General features: G+C 44.0%; 1 protein-coding gene and 1 non-coding gene across 4 annotated transcripts in view; one reads left to right on the top strand and one right to left on the bottom strand.

The window, feature by feature from the left end:
- The window catches only part of CDC123 (cell division cycle 123), a 57,726-nt gene extending 43,118 nt beyond the window's left edge, over positions 1-14,608 (bottom strand). Inside the window, exons 1-2 of one of the 3 annotated variants that reach the window (XM_029953930.1) lie at positions 14,281-14,606; positions 10,179-10,250 (exon numbers count right to left, since the gene is read on the bottom strand). In XM_029953930.1, coding sequence (XP_029809790.1) covers positions 10,179-10,250; positions 14,281-14,354 — 146 coding nt within the window. In that variant the 5' untranslated portion in view covers positions 14,355-14,606. Of the gene's footprint in view, positions 1-10,178; positions 10,251-14,280 lie in introns of all 3 variants that reach the window. The other 2 variants (XM_029953928.1, XM_029953929.1) reach the window with 2 other exon arrangements.
- On the top strand, positions 7,190-7,311 carry LOC115305866. The gene has a single exon (XR_003915056.1). It is a non-coding gene; the product is annotated as a U6atac minor spliceosomal RNA (small nuclear RNA).
- Positions 14,609-21,025: the final 6,417 nt, after the last annotated feature.

The following is a 21,025-nucleotide window of genomic DNA, read 5'->3' on the forward strand; positions in this document are numbered from 1 at the left end:
AGGCCCCGAGTCCCCCTCCTCCGCTCCCAGAACACACACAGGTTACAAGACATTTCCCTACAGACACTCAACCACCCCGGAGGACAGACCTACAGATCTTTTGGGACACTTCCATCAACACCTGCTGACTGCTGCCACGCTCAGTGAGCCCCACCCGGTTTCCACATAGTTTCCAAGTGTGTGTGTGTGTGTGTGTGTGTGTGCACGCGCGTGTGTGTCCCCCTCACTCTGAAACACAAATAAAGGCCTGGAATCATGACAAAACTAAAGACAGGCCCCAAGCTGAAATAAAAAAAGTTTTTTAAAAGGAAGAAAAATATTTTTCAAATCATTAATATCCTTAAAGATAAAAGAAGATACTGCATCCATGAGAGAAGGACAGAAGGCTATTAAGAAAGGAACAGAGGACAGGACTGAACCTGTAGAAATGAAAATATGGTGGCTGAAATTTAGTCGGTTTCCTAATGTTTATTTTTGAGACAGAGACAGAGACAGAGTGCAAGCGGGGAGGAGCAGAGAGAGAGGGAGACACAGAATCCGAAGCCGGCTCCAGGTTCTGGGCTGTCAGTAAAGAGCCGACAAGGGGCTTGAACTCACAAACTCATGACCTGAGCCAAAGTCAGATGCTTAACCAAGCCAGGCATCCCAAGTAGCTGAAATTTAAGAATTCAGTAGCACAAATAAGGCAAAATGAAGGCAATTTCCCAGAAAGGAGAACCAACACAAAGAAACAGACAACAGAGAAGCAATTATAAAATTCAGAGAAGCCAGCAAGATCCAATATCAAAATAATAGGCGTTCAAGAAAGCGAAACAAGAAAAGAAGAAAAAATTATCAAAGATAACAACATTTTTAAATGTCCCCAAATTGAAAACTCGGTCTCTAGAACAAAAGGGCTCACCAAGTACACAGCATAGCAAATGGGAGGGAAAAACCTTAAACGATATGCCAAGACGGCCACAAAAGTTCTTCCCATCTAGTCTGACATGCTCCTCTGCAGGGCGACTTTGCCACTCTTGTCAAAAAATGGCATTTATTTCCCCATCCCTTTCATTTAAACCAGCTTCAAGATGAACTGTGGTCAGCAAAATGCAGCACAGGCGACAGCATGCAATTCAAGATGTCAGAAGCCTTCACAACCTCCTCTCTCACATCTGGAATGCTGCCAACCCTACGTAAGGAAGCTAAGGGTAGTCTTTCTTATTTAAAAATTTGTTTAACGTTTATTTATTTGGGGGGGGGGGTAGAGAGAGAGTGGGGGAGGGGCAGAGAGAGAGGGAGAGAGTGAATCCCTAGCAGGCTCCGAGCTGTCAGCACAGACAAACTGGGCTCAAACTCCCAAACCAGGAGATCAGGACCCGAGCCGAAATCAAGAGTCTGACCCTTAACCGACTGAGCTCCCAGGCGCCCCCTGAGGGTGGTCTTTCTGAGGTGAGAGACCACGTGGGAAGGGAAGCCGGACATCAACTGCCAGACGTGTGAGCGAGGCCACCTTCAAAGCACCCGGCTGTTCAGCAGAACCGCCAAATGACGACAGCAACAAGAATGACCTTAGCAAGACCCACAGAAGACACACCCGGCGTCAAGAAGTGTAGAGGGTCTGAGATTTTCCCCCACTTGCAAGCAAACGGCTTAGCCGGCCAGTTTCGTGGACTCTGCCAGAAGCCCGAAGCCTCCTAGGTCAGAACAAAGGACTCGTTTACCCCCAGCACCGCATGCAACACGAGAGCGTGCTTCCAGTCAGTTCCCTCTGGCCCGGCTCGTCTCCTGGGAGGTCCAGGTGCGGCCCGGGTTTGCACAACTGAGGAACCCTGAACTTAGGGAATCGTGTCCTCTACAACGGGCTGCACGTAAACCTGCGTGGCCTCCGACCCAAGGGCAGAGACACTGTGCTTACCTGTCCTAGACAAACCCGAAGCCTGCTCTCCGCCTTCCAAGGCTCTCTGCTATATAAACATCCTTGGAAAGATCACAAGGACACAAGGCAGCAGTGCCTATGCTTGCGAGGTGAGCAGGGAGGGAGAGACCCACGGGGAGCTGTCTGTCAGCACCCAGGAAGCAAACACGGACAAAGTGCTCACTGTCTTCAAGTCAATACAGAGGGCTTTTGTGAAATGTAAAAACATGAATTCTCAAAAACATTCATAAAGAAAAGCAAGTCACAAGAAAGGAACACAAATCAGAATGACATAACTTTATAGAAGATAGTGAACCATGCCTTCAGAATCACAGGGAAATATTCTGCCTAAAACCCCATACTACGCTGATTCACCTGCTCAAAAAAAACCCAGAGTAGAATAAAAACTTTTCCCATGTATGAAAAGACTCAAAAGTTTTTCTTCCTATGCATTCTAGAGCATGTGCTTCAATAAAATGGGTAAATCAAGAAACCCAAAAGCGTGATATCCAAGGAAAAGAAAACCCGGCACAGAACAGGAGCGTTCCCAGGTGACAACCGTGTACTCGGCCTGGAGAGCTGCCAGACCGGAACAGGAAGAGGAATCCGGGGAGGGAAGATGGGCTGCCGGGTCTGAAGTGGTCCTGAGTGTTTAGAGAGACAGCTAACAGGCTTATGACCTATTTGGAACAATTACTGAGTATTAGCGACAGACACGTGGGAATTAAGTAAATGTACTGAAGCCGGTTATTAGTTCCAGAGAAAACAAGGTTATAAAAAGAGAAAAGCCTGGGGCGCCTGGGCGACCTCGGGCTCAGGTCATGATCTCACGGTTTGGCGGGATCGAGCCCTGTGTTGGCCTCTGTGCTGATGGCGTGGAGTCTGTGTGTGAATCTCTCTCTCCCTCTCTCTTTGCCCCTTCCCCGCTTGCACGTGTGCTTTCTCTCAAAATAAACTTACAGTAAAAAAAAATTAAATAACATTTTTTACAAAGCTCATCATAGTGCACAATGTGGCTCAGCAGCCAAGGGTGACATCATGACGCTGTGACGACTGACTGGTGGTTCAAAGAAAAGCTGTAATGAAGATCTAGAGGGTGTCAGAGAACGAAATCTTTAAATATCACAACAGAAAGGTGCAGATAGATAGTATCTTCTTAAGAAATTACTAGTGTAAGTTTATTGTTAAGAAATACAAAGCTACCAACAGTGTTTCCAGTCAAATCTGAGGGTGTATCAGGAGGTTAGTGTTATGGCAGCCATCACTGGAATAGCCTCCTTTATCAATCAAGAAACTGACACACGGACTCATCAATCAGTCAATCTATGGTCATTTTGGTTAATGTAGATCAGGTCCCTACATTTTTTTAAAAAGTAAGTTCTATGCCCAACGCGGGGCTTGTACTCACAACCCTGAGATAAGGGCCGCGTGCCCTACCCATGAGCCCGTCAGGCACACCAGGTTTCTAAACACTAATCAGCCCCCTGGAATCCTCAAGAATGGAGTTCCCGGATCCACGAAGCTAAGACCCGCAGCCTGTAGTATCATGGGAACACCAGCACACTGTCTGTCACCTGGCAGTCCCTGCCCAAGGAGCTGTAGCCTTTCTTCCTCTTGCGTTTCTCTTTAAATGCCACAATCCTTAAATAGGACATTTTCATCTTTAATATGGCTTCACCTTGTAATACAAGAGGTACTCAAGGAACTTGAAAATGTATTTTACCACTCTAAAAACACCACTTTGTTTGCATAATGAAATACATTGAAAAATCATATTTATAATCGGTGTATTCATATAGTTCTTAGAAGGACTTTTCGCAATGCCTATTCTGAGGTAGCTCTCAAAATCTGGTCACTGTAAACGATGATGGAGAGTATAAATTCGCAAGTTTACTAGACTTTCTTCCTAAGGAACAGCTCTAAACACTGAGGAACGAAATGGTCGAAGTATGAAGCAAATATTTACAAGCACTCTGTAGTTCCCGGGCCACATCCAGCACAGAGCAGTGGGAGCCCGGGAGAGCACCGGCCTCGGCGGAGACGCGGTTTGGGTGTGTCAGTTCTCTGTCAGTCCAGAGCTTTGCACCGCTGTCCCGTCTAGAAAACCAGGACAGAGGAGCTACTCTAGAGCTGTGAAGATTCAAACCAAGAACATACACAACATGTGTTTTATAACTGGTGTCTATCATGATTCAGCCTTACGGGAGACAGGTCAGGAAAGGACGGACTCAGGGCCAAAAAGGAACAAATCAAGATTACTTCTCAGAAGCAGTGAGTCAGACCACCTGAGTCAGATTCAACTTGTGAACCAAGTTCAAGTATCAGCTCTACTATAAATTTGCCTGCATCCTCCCCAGCTTACAGTGATTAAACTTCAAAAGGTTATCAGAATATGGATGCTTTTATTCCAAAAAAACCTCAGACATCCATTCACTCCCATCTGGCTTGGCAACTAAGGTAGGATAGCGCCCCCCCCCCCCCAACCCGATCCGGTTATGTGACACGCTCAGCACCCATCTCATACTAGACACCCAACGATGTGCAACAAAACGACTCACTTGTCTATACCAGAAACGCACGTTGCCGGCTTCCTTTCCCATCCCACTACAGACAGCAATAATCGAACCAAGCATTCTTTCTCACCGAACCCTGGATGCAGCCTCAGAATCCTTCTCACACATCACCCCAGGAAAGCATCACCAGTAGATCTGAGCTGGCAAATAAGATAAACCCAGTCATCATCCTTGGTCTATGCTATTCATTTGACTCCAGCACGAAAAAGAGTAAAGTAACCATGTTCGTTCATTCATTCAACAAATACTTACCTGAGCCCAGACTCCGTGCTAAGTGATAAATGTGAACAAGACCCCTTACAGAGCTGAAACTCGGAAGTGAAAAAAAAGCGGTACTGTACATGCAGGTAATGGCAGATTAGGAATGAAGAATCAAGAGCTATGGTAGATGCTAACACCATTTCCCCAATTCTCCGTTAATAAAACCTCTAATCCGCTCAGAACCTAAGTGCCCTTGTGCCTGGAGGACGTCTCCCTAACCTCGCCAGTACTACAGACCAGCCCACCACTCACGGCTATTCCAACCCCCCCTCCCACTGCAGGACCCACCCCTAACCAACAAGGGCCACAGAGCTCCTAAGAAGGTTCGCCCTGCTCTTAAAGACGAATGTGAGACAGGATCTCCTTTCTTCTGACTTCTGGATATGACAGTGTGAGGACGTGATGCTTGAAACCACTATGGTGAACTTGGACTCCGGAGAGGAGAATCAGGAAGTACACAGAGAAGCTCTTTTGAGTGCTAGCGTCACTGACCTACTCTACTTCCCAAGAACGGCCATGTCTTAGGGCTTTCTCTGAAATAATTCATTTGTCTCCTCGCGTAAGCCATGTTCAAAACTGGATATTGTCTTAGTCTGTCTGGGCTACAAGAACAAAATACCATACACTGAGTAGCTTAGAAACAGGGATTTATTTCTTACAGTTCTGGAGACTGGAAGTCCAAGATCAGGATGCCTGAGGGTCAGGCTCTGGTGAGAGCCCTCTTCCAGCTGCAGACGGCCACCTTCTCACCGTGTCCTCAGATGGCAGAGGGGGCAGGAGAGTTCGCTGGAGTCCCTTTTATTAGGGCACAAATGCCATTCATGAAGCCTCTGACCTCATGACCTCATCACCTAAAGGTCCCACCTTCTAATACCTAATACCTTTGGGGGTCAAGATTTCAACATATGAATTTGGGGGCCACAGAAATACTCTGACTGTAGCAGATATTCTATATTTGCAATCAAAATCACCCCAACTGACGCAGGGAACTGACACAGGAAGCACCGGGTAGCGAGTTAAGGAGATTATGCAGGAGCTATAAGACCAAGGCCACATTCACCTCTCGGGAAGTGAAACTGAAGAAATTCTATTCATAGCCTTGGTCTGCCTTTTAATTTCTTTGTAACAACTAAGTTGGAAACCTAGAGGAAAGCTTTATTTAGGAATTTCACTTTCTGCGCTAGGTACCCTAATATACTTGTGTTAAGCATATAAACTGGTATGTACAATGGTTAGTGAAAATTATTCAGCAATACTGGTCAAGAGTCTTAAAAAAATTTTTTTAAATAATAATTTTATGCCACTTTAAAGACACATGGAAAATTATGCAATGGTGTTCAATGAAATAAATATAAAATTATATATTATATAAAACATGTATTATATAAAAACATGTATAATATACAGTCCATATTATATATTAGATATCGTATATATTATACAAAATATAGCATTACGTATTATATAAAATAGACTAAAATATATTTTAAAAGACTAGAGAAGATATGCCAATATTTAACATGATTTGCTTTTAGGTAGTAGAATTAGAAGTGATTTTTTCCTGCTTCTTTATATTTCCTGTATAAAGTTTTCAAGTTTACTATAATGAGCAAGTATTACTTTGCTAATTAATAAGATGGGGCATCTCTTACACATGACGGGATCTCTAAGCATTCATATTGCTCCCACTTTATACCATTTCAGAATTTATCTTACCAAACAAAACTGAGTCCTAGCTCCCATAGTCTATGCTAAGGAAAAATGCCTGATCGACAGTTCTCAGTGTCTGCCGGCCGTAGTTCACTACTGGGCTACTCACAATAACAGAAGGAACATTCAGTAAGTCTAGTCCATTAACTCCATTCTATTTATCTCTAACTATAATATTATATTCCTTGATGCAGGGAAGCATCCCATATAAAGGAGCTAAGATGTCCATATGTTAATAGACGCAACTGTGGTACTCTGTAAATAATATTTTAAATACACACACACTCATTCAACTAATTGTTAATAACTGAACTCAGGGAGAAATTACTGACAGACGCCATCCTGGGTTACTATGGCCGGAACACAGATCATGCAGGACTTTAATAGCTGAACAAATGAAACCGCCAGGACATCCAGATCTGCGGCCACGCACCCTCCCGTCCGTATGAACCCCAGGACAGGACTGTGCTGTTTGCCTTAGGGTAACGTGCTCCTTTGGTCAGTGTCTTGGATGGAGGAGCGATGTGATACTGTGACCAGTGCACCTAGATTTTAATTACCTGGAGGTGGTTTTGTTCTCCGGGGTCACTCCGACCAAACCTGTTAACCTGTCTGAAAGGTTTCTTATCCCTTTAGATTAAGTTCAATTCTGTTCTTTCTGGGTTAATTAAAGCTCCATGGGGTGTTCTCATCTTACTTTTTTATCCCCCTACTCCTCGTGGGAAAGTAAAAAAGTTGAGGGTAGCAAGTGCTGTCCGAGCTGAGAGGCCAACACTCCCCTTGAGGAGGATGGAAGGGGCCCTTGGGCCCGACCACGCACATTCGGTTAAGGTGCTGCCAACTCCGTGCCGCAGCTAACCATCGTCTTCCAAGAGACAGACTCGACTATGGAGAACGCGCAGCTGGTCACCAGAGGAGGGGGGATGGGTGAGAAGGTGAGGGAGGAAGGAGCGCACCTGTCGTGAGGAGGACCCGGTGACGTACGCAAGCGTGGAGTCACTGTACTGTACACCTGCAACTAGTACTACCCTGGATGTTAACCGGAATTTGAACAAAAGCTTTAAAAAAATAAATATTCAGATTAAAAAAATAAAATAAAATAGCATGGACTCCAAGGGAAAAAATGAAAACTTTAGGATAGCAAAGAATATACTGAGAGGGATACATAACCAAGCCCACACACAAAACAAACACTGAGCTTTAAAAAGACACGTCCGGGGGCACCTAGCTGGCTCAGTCAATAGAGCATGCAGCGTGTGAACTCAGGTTGGAAGTTCAAGCCCCATGCTGGATGCAGAGATTACCTAAAAATAGCTTTATATGAAAAAGACAGGTTTGAAAAAAGCTACTTAGCAATGAAATACAACAACACAGATGAATCTCAAAAGCCTTGTGTTGAGTTAAAGAAGCCAGACACAAAAGAATACACACTACATGATTTCACTTACATGAAGGCCTGGAACTGACAGACAGAACTAAGCCAGGGAGACAGAAAGCAGACCAGTGTCTGCATGGGGTGGGGTTGGTAGGCAGGATCGACCAACAAGGGTTGGAAATGTTCGATACTTTGATTCTTCTTGTTTCTTTAATGTTTATTTTTGAGAGAGAGAGAGAGAGAGAGAGAGAGAGAGAGAGAGAAAGTGAGGGAGGGTCAGAGAGAGAGGAGACACAGAATCTGAAGCAGGCTCTAGGCTCTGAGCTGTCAGCACCGAGCCCAACGCGGGGCTCAAACCTACAAACCATGATATCATGACCTGAACTGAAGTCAGACGCTTAACCAACTGAGCCACCCAGGTGTCCCAGGAAATGTTTGATACTTTCAATGGCAAGGTGATGAAACAAGTGTGTGTTATTTATCAAAACTCATCAAGCTTTACCCTCAAGATCTGTGCATTTTACTATAAATATTACCTCATTTAAATTACACCTGTAATTTTCAAATGTTTGCCTATAAAAATAATGCCATCTAAAATTACTGCCCTTTCCAAATCAAAGGTTTTTCTCAGTCTGAGCAAATGAGACCTTCATGTCCATCCAGGTGCTGAGCCAGAAATGAGAGGGTAATTCTTGCCAGTGCACAGCTCAAGGGTACGATGTACATTTATAATGTCAGCCGTCGCCACCATCCACCTGCTTGGGATTGTCTTTCTCCCTTTCCTTCTCTTTCTCTGTCACCGAGTTCTGACAGTGCAGCTCTGAGACCCCTCCCAGCCACTCACTTCTCCCCGCCACCGTCACTATCAATGATGACGGTGAGAACACGTAGTGTTTCTTCAGAGCGTACGCTAAGCCAGGCACTGGGTGAAATGGCTCACACGTTATCCCTTCTCATCTGTGCAAGAACCCACGGTGACTTCCAGGGTCTCAGTCACCCCACTTACGAACAGGGAGACCCAAGCACAGAGCACTAGAAGTTACAAAGACATGATGTGCCTGCTGGCGACGGGACTGGAGGACCCGCACTAGGCTGTAGCCACAAACTTGAAGCTGAACTGTCAACTCCAAAAGGGCATGACCCCTCTCTGACTGGGGCACCACTGTGCGGCCAAGTGCCACAGCGCCGTCCAACGGTCGTGAGCAGGGCCCACCTGCGCCACAGGCCGCGCAAGCACCTGGCCGATGAAAAACCACACAGGAGCTCTTCAATACGCTTACAATAGAAATCTACCTACTGCTTTCTAATGGTAGAAATTATTTTATTTATAGTCCCATTTATTTACTTTTGAGAAAGAGAGTGAGAAAGAGAGCACAGGGAGGGGTAGAGAGAGAAAGGGAGAAAGACAACCCCAAGCAGGTGGATGGTGGTGACGGCTGACATTATAAATGTACTTCGTACCCCTAAGCTGCGCACTGAAAAATAATTATGATAGTAAATTTATGTTATGTGCATTTTACCACAACAAGAAAACTTTTTTAAAACAATCCAAGGAAGGGAGGCCTGGGTGGCTCAGTCAATTAAGCATCTGATTCTTGATCTCAGCTCAGGTTTTGATCTCAGGGTCGGAGTTCAAGCCCTGTGCTGGGCTCCACATTGGGCATGAAGAATACTTTAAAAAAAAAAAAAAAAGATAGTAATAATAATAGTAATTCCAAAGGAAAAGTATTTCCAACCTAGAATACTACAAAAAAGGAGTTCTGTACACCAAGAGCGCCTGTTATGTAGGTGACATGACCTGTGAGCAAAAAATAGGAACTTTATTACATTCTATGAGTCTTAAACTTTTTCAAGCTTGCACTAAAAAGCATAGTGATGTCTTCCCTTTATAAATAGAGGAACTACAGCAACAGAGAAGGGGGAGGTGGGCTTAACCAGGAGGAAGAAAAAGTGAAGGAATTACATGATCCACCCTAATAAAGCTTTCTGTTCGTAACTGACAACTTTTTATCTTAAAAGTTGAAAGATCTCAAAAGAAAAAAAGACTCAAGAACCTCAGAGGGTCATAACAGGCCCTCCTCCTGCCCCCACCACTCCATTTGCTCAGGCAAGAGATGGCAGGAACTGCCCAATTTCACAACCAGTAACTATGAGAGGAAGAAGTACTCAGTTTTGAATCTTACTAACTGAGCGCTGACAAGAAATACAGGACAAAGATCAGGATGTAATTTTAACTAGGGGGAAGAAAGGGATGGAATTGTGCCAAAGCTAAGGTATTTATTTTACCTGGTAATTATGAGATTTAATCCCCACAGCATTTCTTTATAATAAATTTTAAAGAATTTTTTCTGGTATACTTTACCTTCCTGAAACCACCAGAGTTCCATCATCGAGTAAATAATCCTTCACATTCTGAGGAAGTGGAAGAATGACACTAAAAACAAAAAGCAAAACACAACCATTTACCAAAAAAGCATCATTTTAAAAGGCCAATCATAAGCAGAGAGAAAAAAATTCCAAACTCAATTAATTTTTTTTAATTTCTTCTTACCGTTGTTTTAATACAAAATGGGAAATGTTAATCTTGTACATTTAGGAGACTAAAAATTAGAATAATATGAATAAATATTGTGGTAAACTAAATTTGGCGCATAGAGTACCAATTGTGGTACACAAAGACCAGCCAAATCCAAAGCACCACGTTGCAATCACTGCATGGAAGGCACACGCCCAAGAGAATCTTGCGTGAGTACGTGCGCCTTCCAGAAATCAGACAGCAGCAGAGATTTACAGCAAGGCAGGAAATGCAGTAAGCAAGTCAGAAACTGACAGCATCTGACCAGCTTCTAAGACGGAAGACAGAGCAGACTTAAGATCTGGAAAGCGCTCTGGGGGGCAGGGAGCACATAAGGCCAAGGGTCCATCATGTGCCCGGATGGAATTCGATCCAGCAGACCGCCGGACCCATGAAGCTGCTTTGGTTTAATCTGTTTCAGGTAATTCAGGGATGGCAAAGCCATGACCTGAAGTCACTTCAGAACCTCACGGGATCATTTGATTTTTACTCTGCGATAGTAAATCGTCAAGAAATTCCACAACAGGTACCTAAGCGCAATGCTATTATTTTGACCTTGAGGCATGTATTCTTTAACAAGTGAAGAGATGACGGCCTGCTTTCATAGAGTCAAGAGAACATCAACGCCTGCGTCATTTATTTAGTCTTCTGGCCATTTAAAAGTGGTTTAAGTGCACAGAGAAGATTGTTCAAGGGCTATTTCGGTTTTTAAAACTAGTATCTGATTTATCGAAATTATAATTTTACATTGAAAAGCTTAATTCTTCATGTTTTAAGATCAACCACTAGATCTTACTACTCTATTTGTAAATCTGCTAAAATTTAACCAATTTCAAGTGAGACTCTGAACCTTAAAGTTGCTTTAAAATTTTTTAACTCTATGATTAAATAATCTATTCAGTTTTTAAATATGTCAATTGCCTAATTACAAATAAGTCTTCCCAAACAATTAAACTCATAAGGGAACCAGCAAACTAAACTATAAGTACCGTCAATCTAAGGTTTTCGCAAACATTCCAATGCTATTTAAAAACCTGAAAAATATTCTTACTCCTTTTCCAAGAGGATTTTTGAAGTTTGTCTTCTCCGGGGCCTGTTGGCAGGAAGGCGAGCTCCCAGACTTCTAGGGTGTCTCCCTGCCCGTGACGAGAGCACAAGGAGCCCTTTCAGGATACCCTGTTGCTAAGCCTCCAAATCAGTGATTTCAGAGTTTATACCCTTGCTTCTGAGAGACACTAATTCTCAGGTCTGACTGCAATCTGGACTTTCCCTCCAGGTTGCATCACCCTTGTCTGCTTTCGAAACATCTATTCACTGTTGGATTCTATTCTGAATTCTTTGCATATTTTTCCTATGGAGGGTCCACAACTCTCAAAGGTATTAGCTGACATCGATTTAGAGTCTGCTTACTTCTCAGGGATCACTGAGTTCTACGGTCACAGTACTAAGATCATCCTAATGACAGTATCTTGCATTACATCATGTAAGTCAAGGAGGACACCAAAGTGATTCCATTAAGAACTCAAAGCCGATGAGGGAAAAGATACAAAAGAAAAAAAAAAAAAACTCACAGCATAACATGGTAAGTGCTGTACCAGGTGAAGATGTGCTTTACACAAGCTAAGGAGGCTGTCAGGAAAGAGCTTAGATTGGTCACTGAAATCCAAGTGCAGGTGAGAGTCAATGACGCCAGACTGACAGATATCGAAGAATTAAAATGACAAAGTACCTACCCCATTCTATATCCCATTCAGTACCTGACACATTCACTATCCTATTCTAGATCCTAGAATTCTAGACCCTATCTGATCCTAGATCAAGGAGACATAATTGTACAAACACAGACAAGTTATTCTAATAAATTTTAAAGGTAAAAAGGGGCTTTCAAAGATGATTTAATATAGATTTTTTTAAGGAAAATAACCAATTTCAAAAAGTAAAGGGGATGGCCCAAAGTCCCCTAGCTAATGATTCTTAAGCCTGAGTCAAAGTTCTAGAACCTATCAAAAAATAAACTTGTATTATTATGCACCCAAGTCATCTCTGAACCCTGATTAATCAACACTGAATGATAATGCTGAGTCAATAACAACAGTATGGTCTCTCAGCATTAAAGCTGACAAGGACAATGATGAGGCTAACACAATCCCGCCGGACTGGCCCAGGTTGTGGAGGGATACCCTGCCGTATGTTAGGTTCCAGTGATGTTACCAAAGAACTAAAGAGACTGAAGAAATAGTTGAAAGAGAGTAAAAAACAGGTTCAGGCGACAGAGCTTAGTTGTGGACTTTTAGAAAGCCCCACCTCCTCTCAGCTTCATATGAATGGTCCGCACTCTAAGTGAACTACAATTACTTTGCTTCAATGGAGCTTTGACTAAATCCAAAATCCGTGTGTTTACTACAGGCCAGAAACAGTGGCAAGCATTTCAAATGTTTTATCTCATTGAATGCCCATGGCAATCCTATTATTTCATCAAATTTCCAGATGGGGCTTAGGGAGATTATAAGCAATTTACTCAAGATGCTGGTGGAACCAACATCCAAAGCCAGGCAGATGGCCCCGCATCCAGAATCCAATTCTTAGCCATTAGACTTTATTGCTGAAGGCAAAGGAAAACCACGCCAGAGATTTTAAAATGTTGCTCGTTGGCTCTGAGTGAACTGGGGGGGGGGGGGGGGGGGACGACACGTCTGACAGGTTCACACCACAAGTACCTCCAGCCTCATCTCAGCCCCAGAGCTTGTTTCGATTATACAATGGAACAAAGGACTGGAATATCACAGGGGAAGATAACTTCTTTGGGCACAATGTCCACAGCTGCTCTTGAAGCTTTTCCTTCAACCACCTTCAAATGCAAGGACTTTCTTTGAGCTGCTCTTACCTCCAACTAGAAACAGAGCCTACGGATGAAAAACAGTATGGAAAAGAACTGTCTTTCGAATAATCTCCTTATGCTCTTCCAAAGCCCCAGGATTTAAAAATCGTTTCCCGCTCTGTATTCACGCTCTGCACCAAGAGGACCAAATGAACAGAGGACACTTGTTATCTAAGTAAGTGACAATCTAGGCCTAAAGGGGGAGCGGGTAAAATACAGAAAGTCCTGTCCATGAATATGCAGTTCTTGGATCTATCCCTCTTAGCGAGTGAAAGCCTGCTCTTGCGTTATTCTCCAGATGTTAGGATTGCTTTGGAACACTGGGGGTATTCTAGCTTTCTGGCCTCTATTACCGTGAAGGACCCAGGGAAGGATTAAAGTTACCCGTCTGCTTACCCTTCAAACCAGGGATGGATTCCCTGCTGTAGGCCAGAGAACTGGTAAACAAATCCCGTGGCAGTCCTTTTCCAGGGACGGCTTCCTGTCAAAGTACATCCCGACCCCTAAGAACATACAACTACACTGATGCTTTCGTGTTACGCTATCTTACTGGAGCTTCGCTGGAGTCAGGCAGGGTCAGTATCATTGTTCCCATCTTACAGCGACTGAAAGCCATGAAGCCCCCCACGGGTTAGTCAGTGGCAAAGTCCAGACTACCCAGTTCTGATCACTTCCCCCTCAGGCATTCTAGAAGCAGTGATGGTAAACTTCCAAACCTGAACTGGCTTAATCCATCAGTCACTCCGCCATCTGACCTTCAATGAACCACGACCTGCCCTTCCACCTCCCCTGGCACACTCCCTGAACGCAACATGACGCACAGCAGACATGCACCGACTTCATTAGTCTCCCCGCCTGAAATAGAACTAGGAAGTCGAGATCTGGGCACTGGAGCTCGCGTCCAATCGCTAGAAGGCCTGCATTTTTTTCTTTTCTGATGGAGCTAGGACTCGCCCCAACTGTCGCAGTTTCCTTTTGCCTATCGCCCCGGCGTAACTCCTCCCGCCTCACCTCTTGATAGTAAGGCTTCGGAACAGGGGATACCACGCGGAGAACTGACAGTGCAGCACATGCTCCTTCTTCATCCTCCAGCCGCCGCCGCCGCTTCTCCCTCTCCTTCCAGCACCCTCCCGGAACCCAGGTCTCCCGTCCCGGAAGTACCCGCCGAGCAATTTTGGCTCAAGGACTCTTCCGGTCCATCCAGCCAGGAGGTAGCAGCAGAAAAGGGAGCGGAGGGGAGTCGCGGGGTGTCCTTTTCGCGGCCACTCGTACCCGCACGCACGCACAAACACACGCGACGCGACCGCGTCCCGGGAAAGGGATTCCGGAAGTGTGGAGAAGCGGCTTCTAAGGAGTGCCCCGCCCCGGAAGGTAACTCTCCCGGGCGAGGTTACGGGCGGGGATCCTACGGGTACCGGGAGGGGCCGCGTGCACATTCTCCTCGCAGCGAGGTGCGGCTTTGCCTCCAGTAGTGGCACCGGTGTCTTCTGAGACTGCTGCCTCGGATTCGTGCTGTCTTCTTTCGTCCCCCTCCCCAAAGGAGTACCCTCCCCTTCACCCCGCACCTTGGAGTAGGTAACTGGGCGCGGGCCAGTCATGCACCATCGCCTCTTCGGGGACGAGGGAGGGAGCACATCTGGAGCGTGCGGGCAGCCGCACACGCGCGTCCCAGTCTGCCGACTGGGTGCGCGACCTGGGAAGCGAGGGGGCGGCCGCCGGGACCAGTTTAGAGGACGGCCAGTTTAAGAAAACCAGGGACCGGGGTAAAAGAGCCTGGACTGTTCGGAGGAGAGGAATCAGGAAACCACTGCAATTAACTTCATTTGAGTGCAGTGATTGAAGCATCTGTAAAGAGAGTGATGGCACCTCTTCGAACGTGGAGGGGACTCTGAGGGATAGGCAGAGAATCCTGGCCGTGCTCCTGGGGAGTTCGACTTTGAAGGTAGCGGAGAGGTAAATTTGGGAACAGCGACGAAAGGGGAGAAGTGTCTCTTTTGAGCGTGAAATGCGTTTCTTCCAGCCCTGCCAAAGGAGCAGGCTGGAAAAATACAGCCAGATTGTATCAGTAGCCGGGCCATGCTGGAATCATAGGACTGGAAGAATTCTAGTCTAGTGAAATTTGCAGTATCATTCTTTTTCCTTCTCGTCTCCATCACTCCCTTATTTTACTTTTCTCCTTCGTAATGACGTTATCAGATGGCCACCAGACAACAGAATATTCTAAAAGTACACTTTTGTTTGTTTTTCAAAAGAATCAGAATCTAGTTGCTGAGAAATGCCTTTTAAAACCTCGCCTTCTGACAGTAACATGCCTTGGACTTTCCCCAGTCACCTCTGTCTAAGGGCGCATATTTTAGGTATCTCCTTAAAATTGCACACTCTTCAGGTGATCTCCAGGTCGTCGGTTCAGACCCCACGTTCCGTGTAATTACTTAAATGGTTTTTTTAAATTGCACACTCTGGTCTAAGCAGTTTTACGTTAGAAAGTAAGAAGCCCACTGACTACAGGCCTCTTAAGAAAAGTATTCTTTAAGATAATTACAGGGTCTGCCTGTTTGGAGGGAAAAGTTTTTCCCCCAAAGAGCTCAGTGTTTTGTTTTTCTCAATGTTACTGGCTAAGTGGTTTACTTGGGAGCATCACTTTTAAAGATACTTTTTTCCAAGTAGAGGTCAATTACAATGTTGCCGTATATTCTGGGGGAGGGGCGGCAGTAGCTTTTCATTACGTGTTTTTGAGAGCCAGGATTATGCAGTCCTTTCTGTTTTGAGGGGAAATGAAGCAAGATTCCATATACTGCTGGGAGAATGGTGCCAGACTGCCAGATTTAACTGAGACCTAATGGGGGAGGGGGAGGGGTTGGGACAATCACTCTAAATGTTTGTTTTGATTTGACCTAGAAATAACCAGGTTACTGATGAAGGAAACGTTAGTGCTGGGGTGAATTGGGGTAAGGTATTGTCTGTTGAAGATAATCATTAGATGTATAGGAGGAAGTAGAAACTGGAAATGCAGTCTCTCTGGGAGGAGTCCTATGTTAACAGCCCAGAAAACCTGAGTGTAGAGGTTGAAGCATCTGCAAAGCATTAATACAGAACTGCAGTTATTTGTAGCGAAGCAGCCAAATTTGTAAACTGAAATATAAACACTGCAGGGAAGGAAATTTTTACAGATGTCTTTTATTCAGTCTATATACTTTAGAAGCACGTTCAGTGACTTTTTAGTATGACAGTTGATTTTAAGTAACTAGTTACACATTTAACCAACCTCAAATAAATCAGCATTACAGCCAGATGCGCCCGTATTCTCAATGGATACAGCTGAATTCCCTTCCATTATCTTTTAGCCACCATATTTGTCTTTTCTTCACTTAGCCAGGAAGTGTTTATACTCAGGTTTCTTCAATAAAACCTTTACAACAATGGAAATAATTGCTTTTTCTCACGCATGCCTTAAAAATACCAGTAGTTAAGTGAATGTCGGGGAGGGGGTTATTGCACAATTCTAAATTAAACAACAAGAAAACATTTCCTTCCTTGAATCCCACCATAGGACTAAACCTTCTAAATTAAAACTTCCATTTACCTGCTGTTTTATCTGCTTCGATATCTTGCCATCTCCAACTCAGTGTGCCCATTTTTGAACGCTCTACTACCCCTTTCTCCTGGTGCCCCAATGTCCTTTAAGAACATGCTCTTGGAAGTAGCTGTGGAAACCCTGTCCCCAGACACTGGTTTAGGACAAGTAATAAAAGTCTCATATGCAAGGTTCCGGGCCACTGCTGTCACCCTAGACCAGACCTACATTCTCTCTTGCCTGAGCTGCTTTTCTGGTCTCATTACTATAGGGCTGTAACCAATTAACCTTCCCAAGGGTAATTAATTACCAGCCCGAACTAAATGTGATGATTATAAATCACAAGTAGCATAATTTCAGTAAAATGTTACCTCTGCCCTCCCAACCCCCGCTTCTGCCAGAAAGGAAAAGAAACTCCATAATTAACAAATTAACCGCAGGAAGTCTTCAGTATCAGAGGATCATCCTTGTCAGCAAAGGAAAGTTCACGTTGAGTAGACCCTTTTGATGTGGATACCAACATTTTACCATAAGCCGTACCAAAGAAGGACCGATCAAAATATGATCTTTAAAAAAAATTAAAGTTTTAAAACTTTCATGACTATAATCAGGACTGTTAAATGTACCAATACTAATTGATTCCTTGTTCGTTGTAAATCAAGGGGTTTTTCTGTGTGATTATTCTGAAAGAAGGAGAATGGCATCTTGGACAGGCCTAAGCATTTGATGCTTGACTTTACAAGGTCATAAAGTTATTTTTGCAAAAAACTAATCCTCTCCCACTTAATTTCTTTCAAAATGTCATATTGGAAATGTCTCAATCCAATCATTAAACTGTTCCGACTGCCTGACCTTAGTCCCTCAGAAGCTTTGCTTATGATTTGAGTTTCCACACCTTTTATTTGGTTGATCATAAATGGTATTTCCAATACTCAATTTTTATCTGTGAGAGACTAGCCAGCATGTTATTTACTGTGATTTTTCCTTCACTTTGCAACCTCAGCAAACTGCAGGGATTCCGATATGGTTAATAATGGAATAATGACAATCAGCCTGAGTGCAAACTTCACTCCCTCTTAACCTGAATCCAGCTCAGTACTAGGAGTGAAATACCCGAGACTGGGAAAAAGTAATCCTTTCTCTTCCTGCCTTCAGCCGAGAATTTAAGAGCTGTCCCCAAGAAGAGCTTGCGCAGCAGCAAAGAGTTTGTAGCCTGTCAGTCAGGGTTACCTGCAAATTTGGGGGAGGGGCCAGGCGTCCAGCCACGTCTGTGTAGGAAACGCGTTTGCAAATGTTAAGTCATCTCTTATACGTGTGGGCTTGGTTTCTGGATATATTTTCTTTTGGGAGGGGGTGGGAGAGAAAGGTGGAGAACAACAGAGTTTGCCCAACTCTGCTGTAATTTCTCAACCCTTCCCCCAGTTAGTGTCTCTGTTTTTCATCTGGTTCCTTCTAATTCCAATGCTCTCCCTGCCTTCTTCGTATTTCAATCATAGTGTCATACGGGCCTCTTAGCAGTTGCCTTTTCAAAGCCTACTATGTTCCCTGCCTGCCCAGTGGAGGTGATTTGTCACTCGATTAAAACACCCTGATACTGCATTATCTCTACGATAGGTGGCGTTTACCCCCAGGTTCTTTTCGAGTTGAACTATGATGTCCCCAAGGGCAGGAATATGGCTCAGTTTACACTTAGTATATACATACCCAAACGTTTGAACTGCCCGTGCCCTGAACGCCAGCTAGCCTCCTGCCTACCACGGTCCGGCACTTCGAACAATCCCGTCATGTTTTCCCTCGCTAGAGTTGTTTGTGCCCTGGAAAAATCTCACAGCTAACAGCATAGACCTTCAGTGTTTAGACCAAACTAAGTGAAAAGGCAGTATGTGAATTAAAACAGACTCAACATAGTATTATATTCAGCCTAATGTGCATATTAGCAAAATGTAGGTGACTTGAAATACTAGCTAATGAAGTGGAGAAAATGTATACTTACTTTTAAATCTCAAAATAGCATTGAATCAGCTCAGGAAAACTCGATCACAATGGGGGAGGGGGGGCTGGAGGGTGCAGCTGGACTGGAACCTCATTTGTTTTCTGTGCTGCCTACAGGTAGTGACTGTGACTGCGTGTAATGACTAGTCCCCAGATTGTGCCGTTTAGCTTCTGCTTTTGAAATGGTGCTAAAAATATTTGTTTTCTGTTTCAGTAGTATTTTTGAGGTGCTTTTATAATCCTGGACATTTTGGGAATCACAGGGTAAAGAATACACTTTGGAAATCACCCTTTAACCTCTTTTTTATCCTCTTTTTTTTTGGTTATTTACACTGTCAGCAGGTTGCTACAAATACTGTTGCCCCTTGAGGCTGATAGCATTCCCAGTAATTACCCTAGAGAGGCCCGGCCCTGTTTGCCACTTTTTTTCTTTTAGGTAATTTATGTCCATAGCTTGTTTTTTGTTTTTCTAACTAACATCTAGCTTCAGTATTTTTAAATCCCATGTGTTGAAACAACTGTTCAGAGCTTAACATTTGCTGACCAATCGTCCAGCTTTTGAGTCCGGAGACTGTTTCCTGAGGGTGTTTAACTAAGCTGGTTACATGAAGAATACATCTTGGCCATCAACAATCCCTTTGCCAACCTGAGGGAAGCTATCAAGATACAAAGATACGGAGACCTAGCGGATAATTTAAAGGAGCTGGTGCCTCTTTGTCCCTAAAGAGCCTCACCTGGGGTGGGGACTTTCTCCATTTTGTCTAGATTTACTGGGATCCCCATAAAGAACCCTTTCATTAGAAGAAGTTTCAGATTGTCTAGCTCTCCCTTTACAAACATCTGGTGGTGCTAATACTTTGAGGCCTGCAGTTCCCTGTTTTTAAGAAGTTTGGTTAAGCACAGAAAAGTTATTCAAGGTCAAAATACCATTTTTCAAAAGTAGGTAGAGGGCCCCCCCCCCCCGGGGGCTCAGTCGGTTGAGCATCCAACTTCGGCTCGGGTCATGATCACAGGGTTCGTGGGTTCAAGCCCCGTGTCAGGCTCTGTGCTGACAGCTCAGAGCCTGGAGCCTGCTTCAGATTCTGTGTCTCCCTCTCTCTCTGACCCTCCTCTGCTCTCAAAGATGAATAAATGCTAAAAAAAAATTTTTTTCAAAAGGAGGTAGAAAATTAATTCAGGCATTTTCCCCCATTCTAGACAGTTTACGTTGTGCAATAAATGGGGTTGCATAGTTGCCTAAAAGTTATTGTCTTTTAAGTGTTAGAATTAAAAGCAGAGGAAATATTCCTTCTCTGATGTATGGGTTACTCATTAAAGGGAATGGAAATCTGGCAGATAAAAATCTAGGTAGACAAAGTTATTTTATCCGGGTGTAGAGACCACAAATAGTGACCAGTGGCCAACCTTTGATTTAACGAATGTTTAGTTTTCATGGTGTTTTGATTGCCTCAAACAATGTAGGTTATCTGTCATATATAAACCAAGACTAGTTAAAAGTTTACCCGAAATCACTGCCAGTTTACTTACGCTGTTTGCATAGAGCTTAACGACTGTCTCTCTATCCACATAGCTTTCAGGCCTCTGTTCAGATGTCACAAAATTAAAGGGGGCTTTCTTGATCACACATGCGCCCGTCTCCTCCACTCTGTTCTTCTTAATCTTCCTCCGTAAAACGTAGCGCCTCTGACATAAATTATGCATATTGTTCCTCAGTGTCCCCACCGGAAAGTGAGCTCCTGGTGGACAGGACCTCTGTCTGTTACGTGCTCTGCTGTAGCTCCAGCCTCCCTTTCAGGGGTCTGCCACCAGGGGCTTGAGTCGAGTTACCCAAGATACACAGTTGATGTTTGGTTTTTTTATAAACATTAATACAGTTTGTGCGTACTGCTTCAAGGCTTAAGTGAGTGTGAAAATGTCTACATTTCTTTCTCTCATCTTCATTGAGTGGTTTTTATTTCTTCAGCATAAAGTCATTTTTTCTTGCCTAGGGCCTCAAGTTTTGCTGCTTTGCCAAAGTCCTTATTGGAAATTGAAGTATCCTAGGCTTGCGCACCTAGTAAACCACAGCAGCAGCGTGGATCACCTCTTAATAACAACAGAAATACGTTTAATTTTACAACAGAAATACGTGTTGAGTATCAGGCAAAACATACACCCAGAGGACAGTAAAATGGTTCTTGGATTCAGTAA

The sequence above is a fragment of the Suricata suricatta genome, chromosome 10, assembly GCF_006229205.1.
Source record: "Suricata suricatta isolate VVHF042 chromosome 10, meerkat_22Aug2017_6uvM2_HiC, whole genome shotgun sequence".
NCBI lineage: Eukaryota > Metazoa > Chordata > Mammalia > Carnivora > Herpestidae > Suricata > Suricata suricatta.